This window comes from Saccopteryx leptura, chromosome 1 (genome assembly GCF_036850995.1).
Source record: "Saccopteryx leptura isolate mSacLep1 chromosome 1, mSacLep1_pri_phased_curated, whole genome shotgun sequence".
Classification (NCBI taxonomy): Eukaryota; Metazoa; Chordata; class Mammalia; order Chiroptera; family Emballonuridae; genus Saccopteryx; species Saccopteryx leptura.
This window is the reverse complement of record NC_089503.1, coordinates 19,946,955-19,973,623: the sequence shown is the minus strand read 5'-3', so window position 1 is coordinate 19,973,623 and position 26,669 is coordinate 19,946,955. Positions and strand designations below refer to the sequence as shown.

Here is a 26,669-nt window from a genome sequence, read left to right as displayed (position 1 = left end):
AAACGCTTTTCCTTCCCTGTATTGTGATGCCCAAATCAGACCACAGTCTAGCACAGAGGTTCTCAAAGTGTGGTCCAGGGACCCCTAGACATCCTTGAGGTCCTTTCAGGGGGCCTGTGAGATTGAAATTATTTTCATAATAGTACTAAGTCACCTCCCTTCCTACTCTTATTCTTTCACAAGTGGGCAGCAGCGTCTTCCAGAGGCTGCATAACATAGGGTGACATCGTTACTCTCATGGCTAATGGAATGTGTGCTTGTGTATTCTTGTGTTTTAAAATTACTTCAGTTTTAATTTCTAATCCAATAAATCATGTGTGTGTCCCACATAAACAAACCTCTTTGGGGTTCTCAACAGTTTTTAAGAGCACAAAGAAATCCTGACTCTACAAAGTTTGAGAACCACTGGTCTAGTAGATAGGGCTGTAATCTTCATTTTAGACATTACAGCTAATTCATGTTTTATAAGGATTTGGACAGTAGATTTTCACAGCAGTTTTATTTATCCAGAAGAGGAAGTAGGAGGCAAACAAGAATAAGTATGATTGCTGGAGAAAATTATTAAACTTTATTGTTTTGTTCCAGATCTAGAGAAACATGAGATTTTCAAGCTGCGATAGATGGTACAGGTTCCATTTGATCTTTGATGCTAAACAGACTTATATGCAAATACTAGCTTTATCATTTGTTAGCTCTGTAACCCCAGCCAAGAGGTTAGCTCTTAGCCTCTATGAGCCTTGTTTCTGCCACATAGGGTTGTCAGCTCGAATGACATTACATCTCTAAAGAGTCTGGCACATGCCAGTTGCCTAATAAAGGTCCCCTTCTCTGTCTCTGCTTATTCTTACCCTCAAAAGAAGAGACTTGCCTTAGAGCCCATAGGTAATACAGAGCCCAGATCTCCAGTCTCTTGGTCCTATGCCAATCCATTTATTCCAAAGTTAGTTATTGATTGTGTAATTCTGTGCCAAGAATGAAACTATAAGTAACCATTGTTGTTGATTAAAAGACAGTGGTCCATAGGATCATTTTTGGTGTCCAGTTCTTCTCCAAGCATGCTTCTTTTGGAGTTGACCACTTTTTTAGGCTCTGTGCTTATTTAAGACTGAATGTCGTCCTTAATTACAGGGCCTCTCACTTGCACAGGCTCCTTCCAAGACCCTGGCAATGCCTCAACAGTGTGGTACGTGGATTTACTGTTAATATACACAGAAGTACGTTACTTTATCTTTAGTCAGTTCAGACAGCCTTTTCCCTTTCTGACTTTCCCTCTGTCATACTTCTCTTCAGTGTAGTGACTTTGGAGTGGCCATGGGCATTTTGGGGCTCCAGGACCCACAAAAACTGGATCATCCACAATTATGTGATGGACTTTTTGAAAGTAGTATGATACCTAGCTTTCCTATTCTCACTTGACAGATGTGTGAAGAACAAACTGCCCTCTGTAAAGGTCCCTGGGGTGTGTAGTCATGGGTACTATACCAAGAAGTATTAATTTCATGCTACGCTAAATGCAGCGTATTAAAATAAGGAACCTGCGGTTGGATTGCTTCAATCATTTCGAAGTAGAATGGGGGAAATGTAATGCAAGTCATGGGTTGGTGTTTCACTACTATACTTGAAAATCCCACATAATTGGACCTAGAAATTTGATATTTACTCTGTAAATTGGACATGATGAGAAACTAAAGCCAGTAAACCATGGGGGAGGGGCTGTTGAAGGGATAAAGTGCTAAGTTACGGAAACTGTACTCATTCAGTGAAACAGCTTGGCGAGGGGCGTGTTTTCACAGCCTTGATAGCTGTTTGTGGTTGCGTTTTGGAGGTGGGCACGTTGTGGCAGATGTCTTTAGCACTTGCATTGGATTTCCTAGCAGAGCTACAGGCAAGTTTTGAGGTGTGCCTACCTAAAAGTATTTTGCAGAGGTGGTAGCATCTTTATTATATGCAGCTTAAGTGTCTGTTTGTCGCCGATAGCTTATTGGTTGCTTGCATAACTGTACTAGCCAATGGGGTGAAGTTGCCACGGCATTCAAATAGTCCTGCCTTCTGGCATGCCACCTCACAAATTGAGGTTAAAGCAATTATTATGCTATTAAGAAATCTTAACACCAGAAGGGGTCTTTCGCCTGACCAGGCAGTGGCGCAGTGGAAAGAGCGTCAGACTGGGATGCAGAAGACCCAGGTTCGAGTCCGAGGTTGCCAGCTTGAGCACGGGCTCATCTGGTTTGAGCAAAAGCCCACCAGCTTGGACCCAAGGTCGCTGGCTCCAACAAGGGGCTACTCAGTCTGCTGAAGGCCTGCAGTCAAGGCACGTATGAGAAAGCAATCAATGAACAACTAAGGTGTTGCAACGCGCAATGAAAAACTAATGATTGATGCTTCTCATCTCTCTCCATTCCTGTCTGTCTGTCCCTCTCTCTGACTCACTCTCTGTCTCTGTAAAAACAAACAAACAAACAAACAAACAGAAGGGGTCTTTGCAATGGTACAAGACTAGAGGTTCTCCAATTGAAAAATAATGTCATAATAGCTAAGTCTTTGACTGGCTCCTCTAAAGGTGAAATACATGTCATTCCAAGAATTGATTTGGCACCATCTCAAACAGGGTTGCCGTTTCAATTGAGACGTAGACAATTTCCTGTAAAACTTGCCTTTGCTATGACCATCAATAAGTCTCAGGGCCAAACGCTTAAGTGTGTTGGCATTTTTTTTACCTGAGCCTGCATTTGGACACGGTCAACTTTATGTTGCCTGTTCAAGAGTTCGTGAAAGAACAGACGTAAAATTAAAAATAATTGATGGTCCTCTGCAAGGCGAGCTTAAAAATGATGGAAAGATCTACACAAGAAATGTTGTGTACAAAGAGATCTTTGACATGTGAATTAACATTTTATTATTTAAATCACCTTTATTTATTGAGCTAGCGGTGGCTCTTAAGAAATGTACCGCCAGTGGTTTCCTTCATTGCACTCTACTTTAAGCAATTAAGCAAGTAGAAGGGGGAAACCCCGTGGGGCACTAAGCAAAGGGGCATCCTCGCCGCCTGCCCTGGGTAATTCAGTTTGAATTAGCAGACACCTTTGCACAAATCATTTTAATTACAATTTCTAATATCTAGAACAGCGGTCATTTCGTATGACCGCCGGGCTTTCTAGTTCTGATATAAGAACTGTGAGCCTGAGAAAGAGGCAGTCCACACTTGATTTTTCTTCTTACCATTGTGATCTTGGTCAAGTCATTTTGCTTTCCTGTCTCAGTTGTGAGTAGAAGCCAATTACGCATTCCACTTAAGACAGTAATGAGAATTAGGATAGACAGATTTATAATATATAAAACTGGATTTTTGAGAATTGCCTTCACGCTTGTATCTGTGGAATTAATTGATTTTTCCAACTCATTAGTGACATGATGCTTTCCCCATTTTATTGGGGATAAATACCTTGTTTTTTCTTTTTCCAGAGTCACTCTGGCCCAAAATCCGGGTTCCGTTAAAAGTTGTGAGGACAGCTGAAAACAAGTTGAGTAACCGTTTCTTCCCTTATGATGAAATTGAGACGGAGGCTGTCCTGGCTATTGATGATGATATCATCATGCTGACCTCTGATGAGCTGCAATTTGGTTATGAGGTAAGGAGGTCTTAAACAGCATATTTACATATTTAATATTGATTGCCTATTTTTGCTTGTTTTTCCTATTAAAGAGTATTTCATTCTCTAAAGTCATAATTTGAAGTTCTGGTAGAGCCCAAAAGCTATGCCTGGGACAGTGGGTTATGAAGCTGTTCTTTAAAACTTTGGGGAGACCCCGTACCAGAGTTCTGAAGTGAAAACGTGCCCTCTACCAGTTTTAGGAACCCCCAAGGAGAGTCCCTGGGGACATTTTCAAAAGAGTATCTCAGCATTTAACAAGCACTTAATTGATGTCTCCTTTTGAATGGTGCTTCCCCTGACTCAAGCAGCTGGGCCCTGCAACAATAAAAACATCAGTTAGTGAAGAAGCTGGCGACACTGACAAAGAGAAAGCAGACTCGGTTGATGGCTTTCTTTCTGAGTTGTAAGTGGGGAGGCTGGCTGGCTGTCTGCAGGGAGAAACATTCTCTCTCACCGTTCATTCGATGAGGCTGATGGATTAGGCAGGGTTCAGGGGTTAAGTATGGAGACCAGTAAAGGTCTCCCCAGGGGAAAGTGCCAGAGCGGAGGCCTGGTGAAAGGCAACAGGAATTGATGAGCTCTGTCAGGGAGGATGTCCGTGAGATGCATGATGGCGGCCGGGTGTAATGGTGGGATCAGCCCTGAGCAGAACAGCATGTATAAATCAGTTAGCTGCAGCTGGCTCGGGGAAAAGTGGTGACATTTATCCCCGACAGTCCTCCTGCCTTTGAGGGAGAGGTAGCCATCTTCTGTAGTTAACTTGGGATCTGTTGAATTTAAGGTCCTAAGCAATCATGAAATTTTATTAAATGAAGACATATTTGGTATATATATTTATTATAGAAATTTATTTTCTAACCCTTAAATTAAAGCAGATTTTAAGGGGAAGAAATCAGAATCCCCCTATTACCATCACCACCAAAAATTAAAAGCTCAAGTTTTCCCGGATTTTTATTTTTATTTTTTTTCTTTTTTGTATTTTTCTGAAGCTGGAAACGGGGAGAGACAGTCAGACAGACTCCCACATGCGCCCAACCGGGATCCACCCGGCACGCCCACCAGGGGCGAGGCTCTGCCCACCAGGGGGCGATGCTCTGCCCCTCCGGGCGTCGCTTTGCCACGACCAGAGCCACTCTAGCACCTGGGGCAGAGGCCAAGGAGCCATCCCCAGCGCCCGGGCCATCTTTGCTCCAATGGAGCCTTGGCTGCGGGAGGGGAAGAGAGAGACAGAAAGGAAGGAGGGGGTGGGGGTGGAGAAGCAAATGGGCGCTTCTCCTATGTGCCCTGGCCGGGAATTGAACCCGGGTCCCCCGCACGCCAGGCTGACGCTCTACCGCTGAGCCAACCGGCCAGGGCTGGATTTTTAAAAATATCAGTATATATATCTAGTTCCAAAAGAAATTGTCGTGAGATCGTCTGGTGTGTGATCCCCTGGTCACTATAGCTACTGGCCAGTGAAAGGCATGAGAGTAGCTAATCAAACACACATTCACCTTTTTGCATTTCTTTTCATTCATAGAGATGTCTTTTACATCATCACATCTAGGGTATTGGATGATTTTTCATATACTCTCCTTCCTATTTTTTAAAAAGCAAATTACCTACTTGTTTCTCTAGCCAACTCATGGCAAAGAGACCAAATTTTTCTGCCTGGTCTTCTCTCTACATTGCCTGCAGTGGCTTCAAGCTGTACCTGTGTATCTGTTTTTGTGGAGAGAGGGAACATTCAGAATGATCTAGCCACGAGGGACAGAGTGCTGTCTTTGCTTGCTGAGTCTCAGCCCCGGCATCCCAGAGCCGCAGGGGGCCGCGAGACCACAGCTTAGTGACTGCACAGCCCGCCCCTTTGGCTGCTCCTGTCCGCACACACCCTTCACATGGAGCTGAGCTTCCCTAAGCAATGGTGACAACTTGACCCTTTCATGAAGAAGATGCAGCTATCCTTCATGTATGTGAAGACCTCTCATTGTGTGCCCCCAAACGGGAAACAACAAATCCCTATAGTCATTCTATCCATCTCTGGATAATTATTAATTCCTTCTTTAATTTAGTCACAATTCTACTTGATTATTCTGTCACATAATGAATAAGTTGTAGATGAAATTTCAATTCTGGACAAGATCAAGTAAGCATATTTCAATCTGTTCCTGAAAAAAGAAGGCAGCCTGGCTAGGAGCCTCAGGACTCGAGGGATGCTCCAACAGCGAGTTCCCTTGGGTTTTAATCCCCCTTCTTTTCCCTGCCCCGCCCCGCCCTGCCCTGCCCCGCCCCACCCCACCCTGCCCCGCCCCACCTTGCCTCAGTGCTAGAGAACATCATAACATTTGTAAGCACAATTAAAAGAAAAAAACAAGTAAAATCCACTTTCTTTTGCCAATGAGAAGAGGGCAGCCCTGCAGATGTGACCCTTTTTGACTATGCCCACTCTACACCAGGCAAACACCATGAAAGAAGCCATACATACCCCTGCCAGCTAGCTGCTGTGACTGCAGGGGCTTGTCACGCAGTCTCGTTGGGCATCCCTGCCCTGCACTAGCAGCAGACAGGAGCAGAGGTGACACGCTTTCCCTGACTCCTCTCCAGTGTGGAGACCATGGACTAGACGAGATCGGGCGCGTTCAGGGTGGTATGGCTGTAGACGAGCCCGTGGACTAGAACCCAGGTGACCACCCAGGCCCTACACAAAGGGAAGGCCAGCAAAGAGGCAGATGCAGAACTTGCCGGGGAGGAGTCCTGTCCACCGTCCCCAGCTTGCACCAGGCAGCAGACAGCAGAGAAGCAGCACCTTGTTTCTCCCCAGCTGGAGAGCGGAGGGAGAGTTATGGAAAGGAGGGAGCCGCAAAGGGGGTTCTCTGAATCTGCATAGGGAGTCCTGGGCACGCTCTCTCCCCTCTCCCTTCAAAGCAGCCCCTGCGTATTACTGGCTACATCAACACAGCAGAAGCTTTGAGAAATAAACTGTGGTGCAGAGTACTATCCAGGTTTCGTTTGAGCCTCTGGGGTAGCCGGGCGGACCAGAATAGCAACATAAAACTAAGTGGTTACTCAGTCCACAGCCGACACAAGTGGGCCGGCACATGCATTCTGAACCCAAACTTCCTGCTAAAATAGAAAATTTAAAAGAAAGTGACATCTCAGTAATATTCAAAATGTTTAGTATATAATCCAAAATTATTCATTTAACCAAGAACTAGGGAAATTGCAACTTTAATGAAAGAAGATATCTAATTGACAGATGCTAACACCAAGATGACACCAGCGTTGGAATTATTTGGCAGGGATTTAAAAACTGCTCTCCTAAAAATATCCTCTACTAAGCGACTATTTTTTTTTAAAGATTTTATTTATTCATTTTAGAGAGTGGGGAGAGAGAGGTGGGGGGGAGGAACAGGAAGCATCAATTCCCACATGTGCCTTGACCAGGCAGCCTGGGGTTTTGAACCACTGACCTCAGCGTTCCAGGTCAATGCTTTATCCACTGCACCACCACAGGTCAGGCCTACTAAGCAATTATGAGCCTGTTGGAACAATTGGAAAAATAGACCATCTTGGCAAAGAAACGGAAGATATAATGAAGAATGAGATGGAAATTTCAGAACTGAAAATTATAATAACCTGAATTTAAAAGTTACTGGATGGGTTCAGTAGGTGAATGGAGACAACTGGGAAGATTTGGTGAACTTGAGGGTAAGTTGGTGGGAACTATTTGGTCTGAACAACAGAGAAAATATAGATTTTTAAAAAGCGAACAGAGCCTCAGAGACCCGTAGGACACCCACAAGAGACACAGTAACACCCATGTCATCAGAGTTCCAGATGGATAAGAGAAAGAATGGGGGTGGGGGCAGGAAAAATATTTGTAGAAAGAATGGCTGAAAACTCTAAAATTTGGCAAAGGACATTAATCTTATAAGGAAACCAATACATCCAAAAAATAAGTTGTGTAGATTTATGTGCATTGTATAAACTGAATAGATTGTAGTATTAATTCTTATATCAAATAGTAATTGGAAAAGAAGAAGAGACATAAATCGGTGTATCTGTGTATAAGGAAAGGAGAACTAACACATCGCTGCTACATTCTTCGCTTTTGTAGCTTGGTCACTAGACCGTAGTTGGTGTTTGTCCTCTCTTCTTAGGCTACCAGTTCCGTGTTCCCTTTGTTCTCTGGCATGTTTATCACAGAGCCAGTATCTTGACTGACTTCAGTTCTATTTAGACTTTCTATTTCTTCTTGTGTTCATTTGATAAGTTGTGTTTTTCCAGGAATCTTTATTTCTCTAAATTATTAACTATTGCTATAAAGTCATTTATATTATTGTATTGTTTAAAGTCTATAGAATTTGGAATGATATGCTTCTTTTCATTCGAGATACTGGTAATTTTTCTGTTCTCTCTTTTTTTTTAAGTGAGAGGGGGGGAGATAGTGAGGCAGACTCCCACATGTACCCCAACTGGGATCCACCTGGCAACCCCTTCTGGGGCTGATGCTTGAGTATAGAGCTAGTGGTCCTCAACCTGTGGGTCGCGACCCCGGCGGGGGTCGAACGACCAAAACACAGGGGTCGCCTAAAGCCATCGGAAAATACATATTCATTATACAATACATTTTTAAATAAAATATGTATTTCCGATGGCTTTAGGCGACCCCTGTGTTTTGGTCGTTCGACCCCCGCCGGGGTCGCGACCCACAGGTTGAGAACCACTGGTATAGAGCTATTTTTAGCACCTGAGGCTTATGTGCTTGGACCAACAGAGCCATCCTCAGCACTCAGGGCCCCACCTGAACCAAGCAAGCCACTGGTTGTGGAAGAGGAAGAGGGAGAGAAGGGGGAGAAGGAGGTGAAGAGAAGCAGATGGTTGCTTCTTCTGAGTGCCCTGACCAGGAATTGAACCCGGGACGTCCATTCACTCGGCCAGTGCTCTATCCATTGAGCCACCATCCAGGGCCACTCTCTTTTTCTTCATCAGTTTTATTTGAGGATATCAATGTCATAATCTTTGCAAAGAATCAACTTTTGATTTTGTTGATTTTACTTTATTATATATTTGTTTTGTCTCATTGACCACTCTTATTTTCTATTTTTATGAGTTTAAGTTGCTGTTATTTTTCTAGCCTTTTGATTTGATAGCTGAGATCATTGATCTCAATATTTATTTTTTTAATATGCACTGAAAGCTGTAAATTTCTTTTTAATTGCTGCTTTGGGTGCACTCCCAGCTTTGGATATGTCATATTTTTATTTTTAGGTTTGTATTTTCTAATTGCCACTGTAATATATTTTTTAAAGATTTTATTTATTGATTTTACAGAGAGAGAAGAGAGAGGGGTGGAGGGAGTGAGAACTATGAACTCATAGTTGCTTCAACTTTAGTTGTTCATTGATAGCTTGTCATATGTGCCTCGAATTGGGTTTCAAACAGGCAACGTTGGCATTCCAGGTGGATGCTTTACCCACTGCACCACCACAGGTCAGGCTCCACTGTAATGTCTTCTTTGACCTGTAGCTATATAAAAACTACATTGCTACTTTTGCCAGGTTTTAAAGTTACCTTTTTCTTATTGATTTCTGATTTGATTCTACTGTGGTCAAAAAATATACTCCATATGCTTTATTTCAATATTTTGAAACTCACTGAAGACTATAATAAGACCCAATAAAATGTCTGTTTTGTTGAATGTTTTATGTGTACCTGAAAGAGTAGACATTCTGTAGTTGTCAATTTAATGATCCTACTCGGGCAGTTAGGTAAGGTTAGTTGCCTTGGCACTTTTCATTTCAGTGTCATTGGAGTATCACTTGTTCTCTAAAATAGGCATCTCCATTTCTTCTGTTAATTTTTTTCTAGAGTTATTATTTCTGTAGGTCATCACCCTAGTTTAAATTAAGAAAAATACCAAAACAGTTTAAACACAGTATTTAATATGTGCGAACCAAGGAAAAACCACTCATCAGAACTTTTTACTGTGGCTCCAAAGAATTTTTTGAGAAATTGGGAGAGACAGAGGTGTCTCCCATCTGGGAACTTTTCAGGAGGGGAAACCAGCAGTCTTCCAGTAGCGAGGGTGCTTTGCTAGTCCTGCCTGGAGACAGAGGACTAGACCAGCTGACTTCCTGAAGTCTCTTCGGGTGTAACTAAGCTAAGGAATGAGATGTACAGACAAACCTAGGGTGTGGTTCCATGTGAAAAAGAACCAGCCTCCCCTATATACGTGTGGAAGTCCTTCCCTTTCCTTTGAAACCTGGAAAGGCTGCGTGTGAGAGGATCGGGTGTTTTGAGTTAGCTGGAGCCAAAGGGAGACTCCAGCACTTACTTTAACGAGGGACAACCTGCTTTGATCATTGTTCTGCTGATGCTTCTTCTGAGGCCTAACATGTAGATTCAAGTACTAGAGTTCCAGCGTGTTTTATACAAATGTGAGGACATTTTAAGGCAGTGCTTTTAGTAGAAGCTTAGAAGCATTGATTTACAGAGATCAGCCATTTTAAAGTAACAGGCTTCCCGGCTTGCTTGGGGGCACAGAGCCGAGACAGAAGGACAGCTCAGATGGCACACTTCCCAAAGTGAAGAGAAGGGAGTGTAGGCCTGATGTGAGAGGAATGATGGGAAAGATCTACCTGGACTGGGAGCCTGTAAATGATACTGAACCAAGAATCCCTTCCCAGGAGGAAGTTGTTTGAACCACAACAGAGTTTCCGCAGCCTCTGTCAAACCCTAACGCAAACAGGCGATGTTAATGCTCTACATGGTGGTACATAGACAAGGCTGCTGGGCTAAATGGGACCCACCCAGAGCCTCTCTGCTGACCTGGCTGGAAGGGCCAGGATCTCAGCGTGCGTGCAAAGTGTTCACCGCAGCCCCGTCCAGAAGTTCAGAACATGAAGGGACCTAGAGATCCTCCTGCCACTTCATTGCTGAGGAAATTGAGGGGCAAAGAGGTTAAGTTCCTTCTTTAAAGTGTTAAATGGTCATTGAATATAATTCTTAAAGGTACACCCACAACAAGTTCTTGGGACTGAAAGGCCAGTTCATGTAGGAAAGGCCTTTTTCTCCCAGTGTCTGTGACTTGAGCGCACAGACGTTAGAATTAGAGACCTAATACTGGGTATCATTATTTACTTTATTGGAAGAAAACACAAGGGTCATTTGCCTGTTTAAATGGGTCATATTCCCTGTTGGAAGACAAAGAGCTTTGGGAAGTGTTACATACCCTCTCCAGCCCCCAAACCAGGAGCTACAGAATGATCTTTTCTGGCCCTGTGTGTTTCTGACTTGTTTGACAAGCTCTAGTGAGCAGCCAGATGTTGAAATTCTTTTCAGCCCGGAATAATTTATTTATCTGTTTATGTATTTTACCAGGAAAGTATCTATTGAGTTCTTGATACTCATTTGCAAGGAACTCCTGAGGGAACAGTAGCAGTGTATAGTGTTACTTGAATGTTTGATTTTTCCCTCTAAGTCTGTCTGCTTTTATTTCAGACCTAAAGAGCTGGGAAATAAAACGCAACTTTCCTCCTCCCTCCCTCCGCCTTTCAGAGAAACCATTTAAAACATGTGGCAGAAAATGAGCCATGCAGACTTGGCTGAATGTATGAACCCGTGAATTTATTTTTTCTTTCATACTTTGATCCTCATTTCCAACCATAAAAATTATTAGTAGCACGTAAGTGTTGAACATTTTTCACCTGAGAGATGTGAAACACTCTTGGCTAGTAACACTGGTTATAAAGTCAGTACTTCATGGGGGAATGGACTTCACAAAGAGCCAACTGCATGTTGTTAGGTGCACAAAACGCCTAACATTTTACTTCTTTTTACTGCTAGGTCTCCCATGGGAGGTAGAGGCTGGTCAAATCTCTCGGGTACTAATGAATTTTAAGAATTTATTTGTATTATTTTATTCACACCTCCCCGAGGTAATGGCAAGTATATACTCTCAAAGAATCATGGGAAGACAGCAAAATAGCTTGGAACGCCCCTTTTTTCCCCATGAGAACATAAAATCATCCTTGAGTGTTCCTGGTGCAAGAAGCAGCAAGAGGAAAGGCAGCAGTGAGTGAGAATGAACTCGGTATGTGTGGTCACGGGAAGTCATAAGCAGACCAGCGCGGGTGGGACCTGTGTTTTGGTTAACAAGGGAAGCTGCCTTGGTTAGGCAGTAGAGGGGAGCTGAGAGCCAGGCTGAGAGGCCAGCTGAGCTGAAAATGGAAGGTGTTAAAGAGGTATGGTAGGTTTGTAGAGGGGGGTGTGCGGAAAGCAGCCAGGTCGCAGGATGAAGTAGAGACGACAGTGCAGACAGGGAAAGCCAGTCAGGTAGTGGTGGTGGACAGTCTAGAAACTTAAGGCTCAAATGGATTGAAGAAGAAGGAAAAGGAAAAGTCAGGCTTACACAGCGCTTAGATTAATTTGTGATGAGGCAGCTCAGTTAATCGGAGAATTCCAGAGCTGGGGCTCTATATAACAGTTACATCTTAAATGTAATTAGTAAAATGTATCGTGATCTGTGTATTCATCCTGGAAGAGTGGAAGAGATGATAAAAATCTGTGATTCTAAATACACCATCCCACGTTTTACCTTCTCTCTAGAAGACATAAAGATAGAAACAACCTGTCATAGAATTAGACTTCATAATAATCTTTTTCCAGCCAGCAGGCAGAGAATGTGAAAAAAACGGGAAAATCTATCTCTGTCCTGTTGGTCCCTCTCTGGGCTTTCTGCCAGAGAAAGTGCCACAGATGCCAGGTCCAGGGAACAAATAGAGTAAAACAAGTCTTGGACTCGGTTTAAAGATTGTTCCTCACAGACTCATGGTCATGGTCTTTCTGATAGAAAATTAGCTGCTTTCCTCCCTAGATTTTAAGCCTCAGAGTCCTAAATGTGAAAATGTGCTCAGTTTTGGGGGGGAATCTAAGGAGAGCCTCATCTGAAAGGTTTTTCTTTATGATTCATGGAGCCACCTGTCCCATCCTGCCATGGACTCTGGAGCAGACTCACCCTTGGAGTTCATGTAGGGCACTAAGAAACTCAATTCTTGCACAGCCAAGACTAGCGAGAGGGGAGCATTCTTGAAGGACGGCCCAAATACAAGGGACATGCCTGCAGTGCATGGGTAATCCGGTTACTGGAGTGTCTCAGCCTTCAGTGGAACCAGCACCTTAGATTCCTGTTACTGGACCTCTTGGCTGATATGGGTCCTTAAGCCTTCACAGGGTGTGACCCAGTAGGTGACTGGAAAGATTGGGGATTCAAGTATTTCCTTCTTTAGTCTGGGTGATGGACTGTAGCAGGAGTGCCCGTGGAGCCAGTCCGGGAGTGAGTCCACACGTCTGCCGGGAGCTGGCGGCACTGGAAGTCACCGTGAGCCCGGCCCTTTTTGGCATGCGTGGTAGTGAACCTCGCGAGGCTGTTCTGGATCCACTTGCTGGGTCTGCCACTAAAGCTCTATGATGTCATGTCATTAGAACCGTTTTGCTAAAGTTGCGCTTTTTGCAAACTGCCCTTCTTGGGACTCGTAGTTTACCGTCCTCATTAAGTATCTGCAGAAGCTGATAAACTCTCTTGGAGCCTGTTGTATCAGAATGAGTGACAGTCCCCCGCCAAGTACCTTTCCTGGGCCTGGGCGTAATATCAGTACAATATTGAATATCAAAAAGGACATCTGTTTGTCTTTACTTCCGTTTTTCACTTTTTTAAGTACCTGAAGCATTGCCATTGTAGAGACTGTCGTTGTCGGAAGAGGCTCCCCCAGCCCCGCGGCTCTGCAGCCAGAGCTTCCCTCCAGGGAGACACGGGGGAGCTCTGGTCAGAGGTGGCTCTTCTTCCCTAGAGACTTCTCTCTCCCTGGGGTGTTCTCCACACTGCTTCAGGCTCCCTGTTCACAGCCTGCGGGCAGCTGAAGAATCTGTTCGCTCTGCCCTGTGGCCAGCTTGCATTGATTTACACCCGGCAGACCCAGGGGACCTGGAGGGAAAATAGTTGGTGTATGCTGCGGCCTCAGCAAGAGCTGCTGAAAGAAGAGCCCGGCAGCGGCGGAGCCCACGGAGGTGCTGAGAGAGGCTGCGGGTAGGCTGACCCGCGGAGCTCTTCTAAAGCACCAGTCCCCACCGGAGAATAAGTCAAACAAATATTAAGGGAAGGAAATCGAATATGTATGCTGAACCGCGAAATAACATCGGAGCGTTTTAAAAGCACCCAGTTGGGAATTATAATAGAGTGACACTTTTTTCTTCCCCACTGAGCACATTAGAAATAACAAGCTCAGAATTTGTTTACATAGCCAGGGATGAAACATCAGATGTAGGGTGAGGGGCGTCCGCGCCCAAGGAGAAGGGAGCGCACTTCCTGCCGGTACAGCTTTCCATGAAGGGCAAACCAAATCAGGAGAGGTGGTAGCGTATTTTGCGCAAGTGCTCACTTTGTGCCAGGCAGTGCTGGTGAGGAAGGGGCTCTCTTGACCTTCCCGCTCCTGGCCTCGTGTGCCTGCCTCCTGGCTCAGCCCTCCTACCTCGGTGCCGTGAGGGCCACCGGGCTTTGTAGCTTCCTACCTCAGGAGCTAGTGCTTATAATGCGGATTGTTACTTTAAAGAGGTGTTGGGACACCAGATGGTTTGAAGAATGTCTGTTTTCCCTCTGCCCCCATTCAGAGGGAGATAACTGCAATGATATCGCAGCCCTGAAAGGATCCATATGTTTGAGGGTTATTGTTCTGAAAGCTGCCTGTTGTCTCATCGGGATTGATTACAGTCTTTGTCTGCTCCAGGAATTCAGAGCTTCAGCAGGATTTGGCTTCTGATTTGGGGATATGGGGAATTTGTCTTGCATGGACTGCTTATCTGCCTTGATTTTGATAGAGATGCTTAAAGGAGGTGTGTGGGTGGAGCTTGGCACAGGGCCCAGAGAAATGAAAGCCACCGAAGCCCCAGGCCCCGAACTCTCCCAGAGGCGCTCTCAGGTGGCCACGCTTGTAGCTTTCCCAGGCAAACTGTGTTCCAAACAAGAAGCTGCACTCCGCGTTACCAGTTGTAAAACTGCTTGCAAAATCCTGGGTTTGAGGCCACAGTTGGTGACTGTTACTGCATTAGACATAGGGGTTCCACATTTTGGAAGAATAAAAAGAAAGAAAACTTGAAAGATCAGAATAGGCCCCTGACCTTAGAAGTGTCACGACTGGGAAAACAAGTCTGTAGAAAGCAAGGTGAGCTAGGCAATAGGATATTTACAGCTCACCTCTTAGATCACGTTGATTGCTTACTGCTCACAAATCCGTGCCTGGGGTTCCCATTAATTGTTTTTAGTGCATTTGCAATACTTTGCCATTATCGTTGGTTCTTTTCAATCGAGAGTTAGCAACCTTTAAAAATGATATTTCTAAGTTCCTGGCCAGCCTTTGTGTTGTGCTGAAGATTTGAGAGGTGGGTAGAAGTCTTGATTGTTGACACTCTCCTCTTAGAGTAGGAAGGGAGGGCTAACTTCTTACAAACCCGGGTAGATCTGGGGCTAGACTGAGAAAGTCTCCTTTAGAGCTGTCCATTCAGGCAGGGTTGTGTCTGCCGTGTGTGCTACTCCAGGCCTGGTGCTTGACACATAGTAGATGTACAGCAAATATTTATTGATGAGTGAACTTAATGTGTTTGGATGTTGAATATTGTCTCCTGTTTAATTTGTATGAGTAAAATTGAAGGATTTGCTCAACGTGAAATAGTTCCTATTCTCTGTTAGGTTAGAATCCTGGCCTTCCGCTTGGCCTGCTGAACAGACAGCAGAGTGATCTTGTGCTGCTTTACTTCTGTGGTTGGGGTGACTGGAACCTCAGTCCTAGCTTTGTAATAGCACTTTCTTTTTCTTCCCTTGAAATCCATGAAGCTTTTTCCTTTTTCCCTGCTCTCCCACCCCTAACCTAGAGGCGAGCTTACCTCTTACCCCTGTTTGGCCCTTTCTCCTGTGCCCCCGTTTGGCTCCATCCTCAGCTGTTTAAGCATGTGTCATTAACTTTTCTAAATGATAAGCTTAGTATCAAGGTAGATGCTTTATTTTTGTATTCACTTTTTTTTTTTTTTTTTTTTTTTTTTTTTTTTTTTTTTTGATGCTCACATTTATGGTTTATTGCAGTGAAAGGACACAGATTAAAATGAGAAAAGGCAAGAAGCACATGGGGCAGGGTCCAGGGGACCTCAGATGGGAGCTTTCTTTTTTTTTTTTTTTTAAATAAATTTTTATTAATGGTAATGGGATGACATTAATAAATCAGGGTACATATATTCAAAGAAAACATGTCTAGGTTATTTTGTCATTAAATTATGTTGCATACCCCTCGCCCAAAGTCAGATTGTCCTTCGCCACCCTCTATCTAGTTCTCTGTGCCCCTCCCCCTCCCCCTAACTCTCCCCCTGTCCTCCCTCCCCCCACCCCTGGTAACCACCACACTCTTGTCCATGTCTCTTAGTCTCATTTTTATGTTCCACCAATGTATGGAATCATGTAGTTCTTGTTTTTTTCTGATTTACTTATTTCACTCCTTATAATGTTATCAAGATCCCACCATTTTGCTGTAAATGATCTGATGTCATCGTTTCTTATGGCTGAGTAGTATTCCATAGTGTATATGTGCCACATCTTCTTTATCCAGTCTTCTATTGAAGGGCTTTTTGGTTGTTTCCATGTCTTGGCCACTGTGAACAGTGCTGCAATGAACATGGGGCTACATGTGTCTTCACGTATCAATGTTTCTGAGTTTTGGGGGTATATACCCAGTAGAGGGATTGCTGGGTCATAAGGTAGTTCTATTTGCAGTTTTTTGAGGAACCACCATACTTTCCTCCATAATGGTTGTACTACCTTACAGTCCCACCAACAGTGAATGAGGGTTCCTTTTTCTCCACAGCCTCTCCAACATTTGCTATTACCCGTCTTGTTGATCATAGCTAATCTAACAGGTGTGAGGTGGTATCTCATTGTAGTTTTGATTTGCATTTCCCTAATAACTAATGAAGCTGAGCATTTTTTCATATATCTGTTGGCCATTTGTATCTCTTCCTGGGAGAAGTGTCTATTCATGTCTTCTTCCCATTTTTTTATTGGATTGTTTGTTTGTTTGTTGTTGAGTTTTATGAGTTCTTTGTAAATTTTGGAAATTAGGCCCTTATCTGAGCTGTTGTTTGAAAATATCATTTCCCATTTAGTTGGCTGTCTGTTTATTTTTATATCAGTTTCTCTTGCTGAGCAAAAACTTTTTATTCTGATGTAGTCCCATTCATTTATCTTTGCCTTCACTTCTCTTGCCATTGGAGTCAAGTTCATAAAATGTTCTTTAAAACCTAGGTCCATGAGTTTAGTACCTATGTCTTCTTCTATGTACTTTATTGTTTCAGGTCTTATATTTAGGTCTTTGATCCATTTTGAATTAATTTTAGTACACGGGGACAGGCTGTAGTCGAGTTTCATTCTTTTGCATGTGGCTTTCCAGTTTTCCCAACACCATTTGTTGAAGAGGCTTTCTTTTCTCCATTGTGTGTTGTTGGCCCCTTTATCAAAGATTATTTGACCATATATATGTGGTTTTATTTCTGGGCTTTCTATTCTGTTCCATTGGTCTGAGTGTCTATTTTTCTGCCAATACCATGCTGTTTTGATTATTGTGGCCCTATAATATAGTTTAAAGTTGTATTCACTTTTTGATGTGTAAGACAGTCCCTAAAAATAGTTGGGACAGCTGATTTTTGACAAAAGGTGCAAATGCAGTTCAATGGAGGAAAGATAGTCTTTTCAACAGATGGTGATGGACAAATCAGATATTCAAGGGCAAAAATTTAACCTTGATCTAAACTTCATATCTTATAGAAAAATTAACTGGAAATGAAGCATGGACTTAAATGTAAGCATAAAGCTTTTAAGAAAAACTTGAGAAAATCTTCAGGATCTCAGGTTAATTTTTTTTTTTTTTTTCAGAAACAGAGAGAGTCAGAGAGGGATAGACATCAGACAGACAGGAACGGAGAGATGAGAAGCCTCAATCATTAGTTTTTCGTTGCGCATTGCAACACCTTAGTTGTTCATTGATTGCTTTCTCATATGTGTCTTGACCGCGGGCCTTCAGCAGACTGAGTAACCCCTTGCTCGAGCCAGCGACCTTGGGTCCAAGCTGGTGAGCTTTTTGCTCAAACCAGATGAGCCTGCACTCAAGCTGGTGACTTCAGGGTCTTGAACCTGGGTCCTCAGCATCCCAGTCCGAAGCTCTATCCACTGCGCCACCACCTGGTCAGGCAGGATCTCAGGTTAAACAGAGCCCTGAGACTTAAGACCAAAAGCATAATCCACAAAAGAAAAAAATGGATAAATTAGACTTCCATTTAAAAACTTCTCTGTGAAAAATCTTTTGAAGAGAAAGAAAATATTTACAAACTACATTTCCAACAGAGAACTAAGCAGCTAGGGCAGTGGTCCCCAACCCCCGGGCTGTGGACCACTACCGGTTTGTGGGCCATTTGGTACCGGTCTGCAGAGAAAGAGTAAATAACTTACATTATTTCTGTTTTATTTATATTTAAGTCTGAACAATGTTTTATATTTAAAAATGGCCAGATTCCTTCTGTTACATCCATCTAAGACTCACTCTTGATGCTTGTCTCGGTCACGTGATACATTTATCCGTCCCACCCTAAAGGCCGGTCTATGAAAATATTTTCTGACATTAAACCGGTCTGTGGCCCAAAAAAGGTTGGGGACCACTGATTTAGAGTATATAATGAACTCTCAAAAAAGCAGTAAAAAGCAAGCAATTCAATTAGAACATGAGCAAAGGACAAGGGCAGACATTTCACAGAAGAGGATATACAGATGGCAAATAGCACATGGAAAGATGTTCAACATTGTTGCCATTAAGTACAAATTAATTCCATAATTTATATATCACAATACACACCCATCAGAATGGCTAAAATAAAATAAAAAAATAGTGGCAACCCCAAATGCTGGTAAAGATGCCGAGAAACTGGACGATTCATTCATTGCTGGTGGGAATGTAAAACGTTGCAGCGCTCCAGAGAAGCAGTTTGGGCAGTTCCTTATAAAACTAAACATGCGACTACCATCTTTCCCAGCAGTTGCAATCGTGGGTGTTTATCCCAAAGGAATGAAAATTTGTGCCCACACAAATGCATAGCACCTTTATTTGCAATGGCCAAACGAATCAGCCCAGGTGTCCTTCGTGGGTAAATGGCTAAGTTGTACATCAAGCCGTAGACTGCCCCTCAGCAATGAAAAGGAACAAACTAAGATGAATCTTCAGGGAATTGGACTGACTGGAGAAAGCCAATCCCGGAAGATGTAGCCTTTTCGAAATTATAAAATTATAGAGATAGAGAACAGATTAGTGGTGAGGGGAGGGAACCTGGATCAGGGAGAGTGTCTGGGCAAGGTCGGCAGGAGGCACCCTGTGATGGAAGTGCTCTCTTGACTGTATCAGCGCCAGTATCATGTGGCATCACACTCTAGTTTTGCAAGATGTTGCCCTTAGAGAAAACTGATTAAGGGTACACAGGATCTCTGCACTTTTTCTTACAACATTTTTTTATTTTTTATTTTGCAGTTGTTTCAAAATGTTTACTTTAAAAAATAGTGGTAGTTCAGCCTTATCTGTGGTGGCGCAGTGGATAAAGCGTTGACCTGGAATGCTGAGGTCGCCGGTTCAAAACCCTGGGCTTCCCCGGTCAAGGCACATATGGGAGTTGATGCTTCCTGCTCCTCCCGCCCCCCCCCCTCTCTCTCTGTCTCTCTTCTCTAAAATGAATGAATAAATAAAAATTAAAAAAAAAAAAGTACATGGTTTAAAAAAAATAGTGGTAGTTCAATAAGTATCTGAGTTGAATGCATAAATAAATAGGGATGGATGCTTAAATCTCTCCATCTCTGACTTGAGCTTGCTGTTGGACTACGGACTGCCTTTCTAAACTTGATATCAGGATTAATATTTTTAAGATAGATGGAAATCTCTGGACTTTTTTTTTAATGCTGTTGAGGATATCTCTTTTGACACTTTAGACTTTATTATAGTTTTTGCCTCTTATTTTGAGCTACCCAAAATCGTTTTGGGTGGCTGGAATAGACAGGATATAAATTAGTAATTTGAAAGAGTCCGTCTCTCTGCTGCTTGATTCTCCACCAAGGGCTTCTGGGGCCTAAGCCCACATATAGGGCACTGTGATAAATTAACTCATTGAGAAATAATTTTGAACCACATTTATGCTTTGAAGTCAGCCAGGATTACAGGGTTTGTGGTCAATGCCACTTCCTTTCTACAGTGAGAGGAAAACAAAATCAACTTGAAATTTTAAAGGCTCAATAGTGGTTATTTATTAAAACTAAAGTCTCTGTTTCTACTCGTGCAGGATTTAAAGAGAATAGCCATTTGGCTTACAATCACTGTCCTTTTAACTTCATTAAGCAATCCTCTGGGACCAGACTTAGCCACAGTATGCCCCCCATTGGAGTGGAGCTTCTGGAAATAAAAATGATTTCATGTTTAGTGGGTCTCAAGGAGCATGAAATCAGAAAGCCTGTGGCCCCGTCCTGACCCACCTCTTCCTTCTCCTGTCCCCTCAGTCTCATGGCTCCTCCTTCCATCTTGACTATCTCTCAAGGGATTCATTCATTCCTCATGAAAAATAGTAGTTGAGTTTAATCTTTTGTTGAGCTGCTTTTTGCTTGTATTTCCTTCTCTGCCCAGAGCCTCACAGATTACAAGGTTCCAGCAGGCCGGGGATGTCCTGTGTGGAATCTCGCTAGTTTGCTACACAGCTAACAGGAGTTTCTTCTTTTAGTGGTGTGAGCATGCGGCTCTCTGCTAAATGGAAACCACATTCAAGGAGAGCCTTCAGCTTTTAGAAGATGAGTGCTGCGGAGAGCAAGGGGTTTGTCATTTTCCCCAACTCCCCCTTCCCCGTTCTATTTTCAACTTGGTCATTCAGCTTACACGTGCGACACTTCATCTCTGCCACAAGCACCACAGAGCTGAAGATGACACTGTGTGGGATTCAAGACAATATCTGACTGTTTCGTTTATAAGTGAGGAAGGAGCTTGGGGAGATGAGGTGCTTTCTAGAATTAGAAGATTGGGAAATCATGGCTTCATGTAGAAATGGCGGGACTGGCAGGTAGGACCCCGCTTGACCTGGCAGTGTCACCTTGGGACAGCCACTTTCTTTCCAGCTCTTCGTTTTCTCATCTGCACAGTGAGGGAACTGAGTCAAATGACCTCTGACTGCTAATTGAGGTCGTGTGGGTAGGGTCAGCCGCTCAGACCAGCAAAGGGTGCCTCTTCTCCTGCCCACCCACAGAAGGCACAGGGCCGGGACATCTCCCGCGCTGGTACAGACACGGGAGGAGGCGCGTGTTCTGACGCCGCCTTCCCTTCTTCAGGTGTGTCTTCCTGGTGGTGGTACCTAGTGAAAGATGTACTAGCACAATTTCCTCTGTCAACTGTGGCCAACTCCAGACTGTCTCTTTGCCTCCATCGCTGCCCCGGGCCTGGAGCAGAAACTTGAAGGGATTAGAGATCATGTCCCAGCACCATGGCACTAAGCTCCAGCCAGACTGGAGCAAAGAGGATGGCTGCCAAAGCCCTGAGAGCCTCCCATGATACTGTTTTTCCTGCTTGGCTTGTTCTAAGCAGGATCCAGCCTTGGGTTGGAAAGGTCTCTCAGGTAGACTGCTGGGATCTAACAGGTAAATCTTAATACATAGCATAGCATGCACATGTATTTTTCAAAACCCGTGAGCTTTAGAGAACTCCAAGTGATACCTTCGGGACTTCCTTGCTCTAGATGTCTAACATTAGCATTTAATTGTGTCCTAGGCATGGACAAAGGCTCTTTGGCTTTTTTTGCAAAGCACCTGCTTGCCCAAAACTACCAGCCACCAGTATAATGAAAAGCATGGGCTGAAAATGAAGCCCATCAGTCCCTCCATTCTCATTTAAGGAAATTCCAAATATGAAAGGTGAGCTTTGTTCCCAGAGGACTGAGTGTGAATCTGATCACTGGCTCCTCGGTGAAACCAGCTTGGAGTTGGAATTCAGCCAGCTACCCTTTCCCATCTGGGCAGCACGCAACACAGCCTGAAGGGCCAGTAACTCAAAGACTTGCAAGTTGGGTTCCTTGCAACTCTGCCTGGACTGACCCAGGCATGTGACCATAGGATCTGGGCTGGTTCATGGAGTTCTCTTCCACTTTGATGGTTATTGACAAAACTCAGGAGCCTGTGCACAGAGGGAAATGAACCCCTGGCCCAGTTTGGGGCACTTTGGATCCATGCTTACCTCACCACTTCTTAGTCCCTCTCTTGGCTTACAAATCCTAATACATGTGGCCTCCTTCTCACCCAGTAGCAATATCCCTGTGGAGCTGTGCCTTTGAAAGTGTGAAAACTGTAGCAGCCACTTCAGAGAGTTACTTTTCTCCTGGAGCTGACCCATGATTTCCTAATTGTATATCCCAGATGGGCACCACCTGTGGTTACACCTTCCCCCTTCTCCCCCCAGTCAGTTTCCTGAATGTGACTGTGGTTAGCACACACCCTGAGTTTAAAATGCACTCTCTAAGCTGGCTTAGAATATAGTGCATTATCCTCTTTTCAGGAGCATTTATTAGGTACCCATATTGGTGTGGCATTTTAAACAAAGTTGAATAATGTAGGCCATGCTATTTAGAAATCTATAACTTGCAACTGATTGCAATTCATGAGTTAGTTTCCTTGGGAATAGCTTCGTAAGGAAGAAGATAGAAGATTTTAACCCTTAAAAGATAATAGAAGTCACTTAACCCAACCCCTCATTTTCAGCTGGCAGAATGAAAGCAGGACAGCTTGGACAGGTCATTTGCACAACTTGTTAGTAGCGGAGCTAGTTCTGTATCTAACATAACCAGGGCCCCCACAGTACTTTCCATAGGAGGTCATCTAGCCTGCCTCTTGTGCCTTGTAAACAAAAGTAGATCTTAGTTTGATTCTGTAGTAATGGGAAGCCACAAAGACCTCCAGAAGCTTAAAAATTAAATAACAAAATAGTTAACTCCAAAAATAGCCAAGTGATTACAGCTGGGAGCCCAGAGGAGGACGTTTTCATAATCCTGGTAAGAAGTGGTTAGAACCAAAATCATAAAAATAAAATAGGAAGGAAACAGTTGGAGAATGGTACTGTGTTATTACAATCTCTGACCCCAAATGTAGGGATCATTCAAATTATTGCTGAGCCTCTAACCAAGGCATAGAGTTTATCATAACAGACATAGGTTTTTGTCCTCAGAGACGTGTGTGATTAAAAAATAGAGGAGGATACTATGTATGGAGGACGTCAGGAGTCTAGGCAAACAGTTGAAGAGCTATGGAAGCACTGTTACTAGAACCACGAGGATATAATGTGAAGTTTGAACTGCCTGCACTATAATATATAAAGGCATTTGTTAGTAATGTCAAAAGTCTGACCCCAGAGCCTTTTCCTGAAGTAAAAAGAAAAAAGTTGAATTAGAGTAGGAGGTGGGTAGCCAGAGGAGAGGGGTAGAATTTGAGTTCTCACTCTCCAGGCTGGGAAAATGCTTTACTGTGTACATAATCAGCTTCGTGCTACACTGGGGCTCGATTAGAGAGGGCCCAGCCCCTCTGTTCCACTCTGTTTTGATCCTGCAGTCAGCTGCAGAGTTATAGATGAAGTGACAAGGATGGTATCTTGATTGTATCCAGCTGCCTGGAGAGAGTCGAGGGCAGAGGGGCCTCACATGAGGAGCAGCACTCACTAAAGGCTCCAAAGGAATCTGAAATTCAGGACACCTTTGGTGCTTTTAGAGCACCCTAGTTTAGCATCCTGTGACTCATTGTCACCAAATTAAGTCCCTCTGGAGAGAATGTTGATAAATGGCTTCAGCTAACAGGAAGAACACTGAAATCTCAACAGCATTCAACCCTAAAACTGAGCCAATATTACCATTATTCCTGGAAACGAGGGCTTGACAAGAAGAAGAAGCTCTTGGGAAAGTGATTTGGACTTCCTTTGAGTGGATTACAGAGCTGTGTTGACTCAGAGTCAGTGGGAGGGGGGGTGCGGCTTCCATTTAGCAGGGGTCCCCACTGCTCCCCCACCTCGCCCCTTTTCCTCCACCTTGCCCATCCTTGGTGTTTAGTCACTTGGAGCCTTTCAGAAATCTCTGTAATTCCATTGAATTACAGAGGTGAGTTGGTGAAGTGTTGTACTGGTGTGACTTGGACAGGCAGGTGCTTGATGCTGAGAAAGGAAACTAGTTGTGCATTTTAATGGAGTTTTCCCAGGCCCGCAAACAGAAGTTATGGCTCACATGCTATGTTGTTGCTCTGGTCTCTATAAAACTGTAATAGTATCATATTATTTTAATCTGCTGAAATACAAACTCCAGAGTAGAGAGCACAGCGGCAGCATTACACATCTGAGGAAATGTTTGACATGGATTCATTTGTCTGCAGCTATTAGGATGATGCCTGTGGCCAGTTAACTCTGTTGGTTACAACATGGTGTTAATGAGGCCAAGGTTGTGGATTTGAGTGCCTGTTAGGTGAGCTGGTTTCACACAAAGGAAAGCTCTTTTCACAACTCCAGGCCACGTTCAAGACCCAGGTCAGACATCACATAAAAAGCGTGTAGTAGATGATCACAAGGAGGACTGGGCAAGACAGTATAATGACTCAGCAAATACCCCTCTACCCACTGCAGGAAAAGCAATTTAAAACATGTGCGTTAGCGATGGTGAATTATTGCTCTGATCTTCGCACACAAAGGCTATCACATTATTATTAATGGTACCGGTTGATCAATACTGTTGCAGACATCCTTTCTGAATTAAGGAGGGTACTGGCTCTGGCTGTGAGGACCAGAGGCAGGCTCTTTGGTTCCGTTCTTTCACTGTCAGCATCTGCCTGCCGAGCCTGCTGTGCAGCAGTCAGCACGTTTGTGTGGAATGCCGGCGCGTGCCGGCGCTGTTCTGTGTTCTTCGGACACCACGGCGCGCAAGACGAAGTCTGTCCGCATGGAGTTTAAATTCTCCATGAGGAAAATAGGCAGTAACTGAGTAACAATAAAGAACCAGAACGACTTCCAGAAATGAAAGTGTGGTAAAGAAAAGCATGGGCCGGGGGATGTGGTGAAGAATGGCTGGTTGGGGTGGGGTTTAGCTTAGAGAGGAAGGTCTGAAATGGGCTCCCAGGTAAAGACATGTGAGCAGACACCTGACTGATTAGCAGGAACCAGCCTTTTGAAGAGCTGGGAAACATTGCGGTCAGAAGAATGAGCAAGCGCAAAGGGCTTGAGGTCTTGAGGTCCAGTCATGGTTGAAGAGCAGAAAGCCGCTGAGCTCAGAGTGAGAGAAGAAGATCAAGAGTGGGCAGACCCTTTAGAACACGCCGAGGCACTTGGATGTTATTCTTAGTCAGTGGAGCGGCATTTTTGGTTTTGTTTTGGAGGTGAAACATTTAAAGATTGGGGGAGGGGTTACAGGTTGAAGTACATACTTCTAAAAAAGATGTTGACATTCTCTTAGTAACCTTATTTAGAAATAGGGTGCTTTCAGAGGTAATCAAGTTAAAATGAGGTCATTGAGTGGACCCCAATCCAATTGGACTGGAGTCCTTATCAAAAGGAAAGCTGGACACGGACACACACAGAGGAAGAGGCCATGTGAAGACAGGTTTGGAGAGATGTGTGTGCCAGCCAAGAACTGACTGCCACGCCAGACCTCAGAAGAGGTGAGGAAGGACCCTCCCCCACGGTTTCAGAGGGAGCAGGGCTCTGCCAGCACAGGGATTTGGGACTTGAGGTTGCTGTTGTTTTAAGCCCCTGATCTGTGTGACTGTGTCACAGGAGCCCAAGCAACTAGGAAGGGACATACAAGCAACTGGTGCTGCCCCTGGGAAAACAGTGAAGTGTCCTTCCTGGCCTCAGGGGCGCTTGGGTGTTGGGGAAACCGCTGGGTGCTGTGCATGTGACTCTCAGACAGAAATACAGGGTGGGGCAAGAGTAGGTTTGCAGTGTTGAGTACAGGAACACAGACTTCATTCTTGTTATTAATATTTATTCATTATTGTATTATTTTCCATATGAACAGCTGTAAACCTACACCTGTATTTGCCCCACCTAGTATGTGGGTAAATATATAATGAAAATAATATAAATTTTAAATATATATATGCATAAAATTGTGTAGAGCCCACTGGTTGAAATATCCTATACAGCACACCCTAATATTGTTTTAGGAACGGCCCTTTTAGGGACACTGTCAAATACTGGTTTTGGAGAGAAGATTGGAAGCAAGGAGCTGGGTTAGAAGCCTGCGACAGTCTAGGTGAGCGATGAGGAGGTGGAGCTAGGCAGAGTGGTATTAGAAATGGGAACGGGTAGTCAGAAGTAGAGCAATGGGTTTGCTCGGAATGGATGTGTGGAGAGAGGGAAAAGGAACGGAAGAAATAAAGGCTGACTCCTAGCCTTGGGGCGTGGAGAAGCTGACAGGATGGCTTCTTTGGGAATATGGAATCAAGAATTATGCTTTGGACACGTTAAGTTCTAGATGCCCATTGTTTATTCAGTTGGAGGTAGTAAGTAAGTAATTGGTTATCTCAGGAATGTTCAGGGCCAAACATAAATTTAGAGGTCATCAGATTATAGGTGGTATTTCAAGGGATTGAAGCTAGATGAAATTACTTAGAGTTTAAGGGAGAAAAGGGCCCAGGGCTGGGTCCTCATGACCTCTATGTAGAGATCTGGAAGAGGGTAAGGAATCATGGTGCAAAAGCTGCCCCAGGAACAGCTGGCAGATTGTCAATACCTATTAGTGGCGTGAACTTCTCTTAAAAAGGTTAAACTAAATTACACAGATATACATGGGGGAAGGTACTGGAAGTAGCCCATCCCCAAATTACCAAATTCTGTGGATTATTTTTTGTTCATTTTTTTTTTTTTGTATTTTTCTGAAGTGAGAAGTGGGGAGCAGACAAACAGACTCCCG

General features: G+C 43.9%; 1 protein-coding gene across 1 annotated transcript in view; it reads left to right on the top strand.

Moving 5' to 3' along the window:
• EXT2 (exostosin glycosyltransferase 2) overlaps nt 1–26,669 on the top strand; it is a 157,055-nt gene that overhangs the window by 116,401 nt on the left and 13,985 nt on the right. Inside the window, exon 10 of the mRNA XM_066362932.1 lies at nt 3,463–3,629. Within this exon, the coding sequence (XP_066219029.1) occupies nt 3,463–3,629 (167 nt within the window). The remainder of the gene's footprint in view (nt 1–3,462; nt 3,630–26,669) is intronic.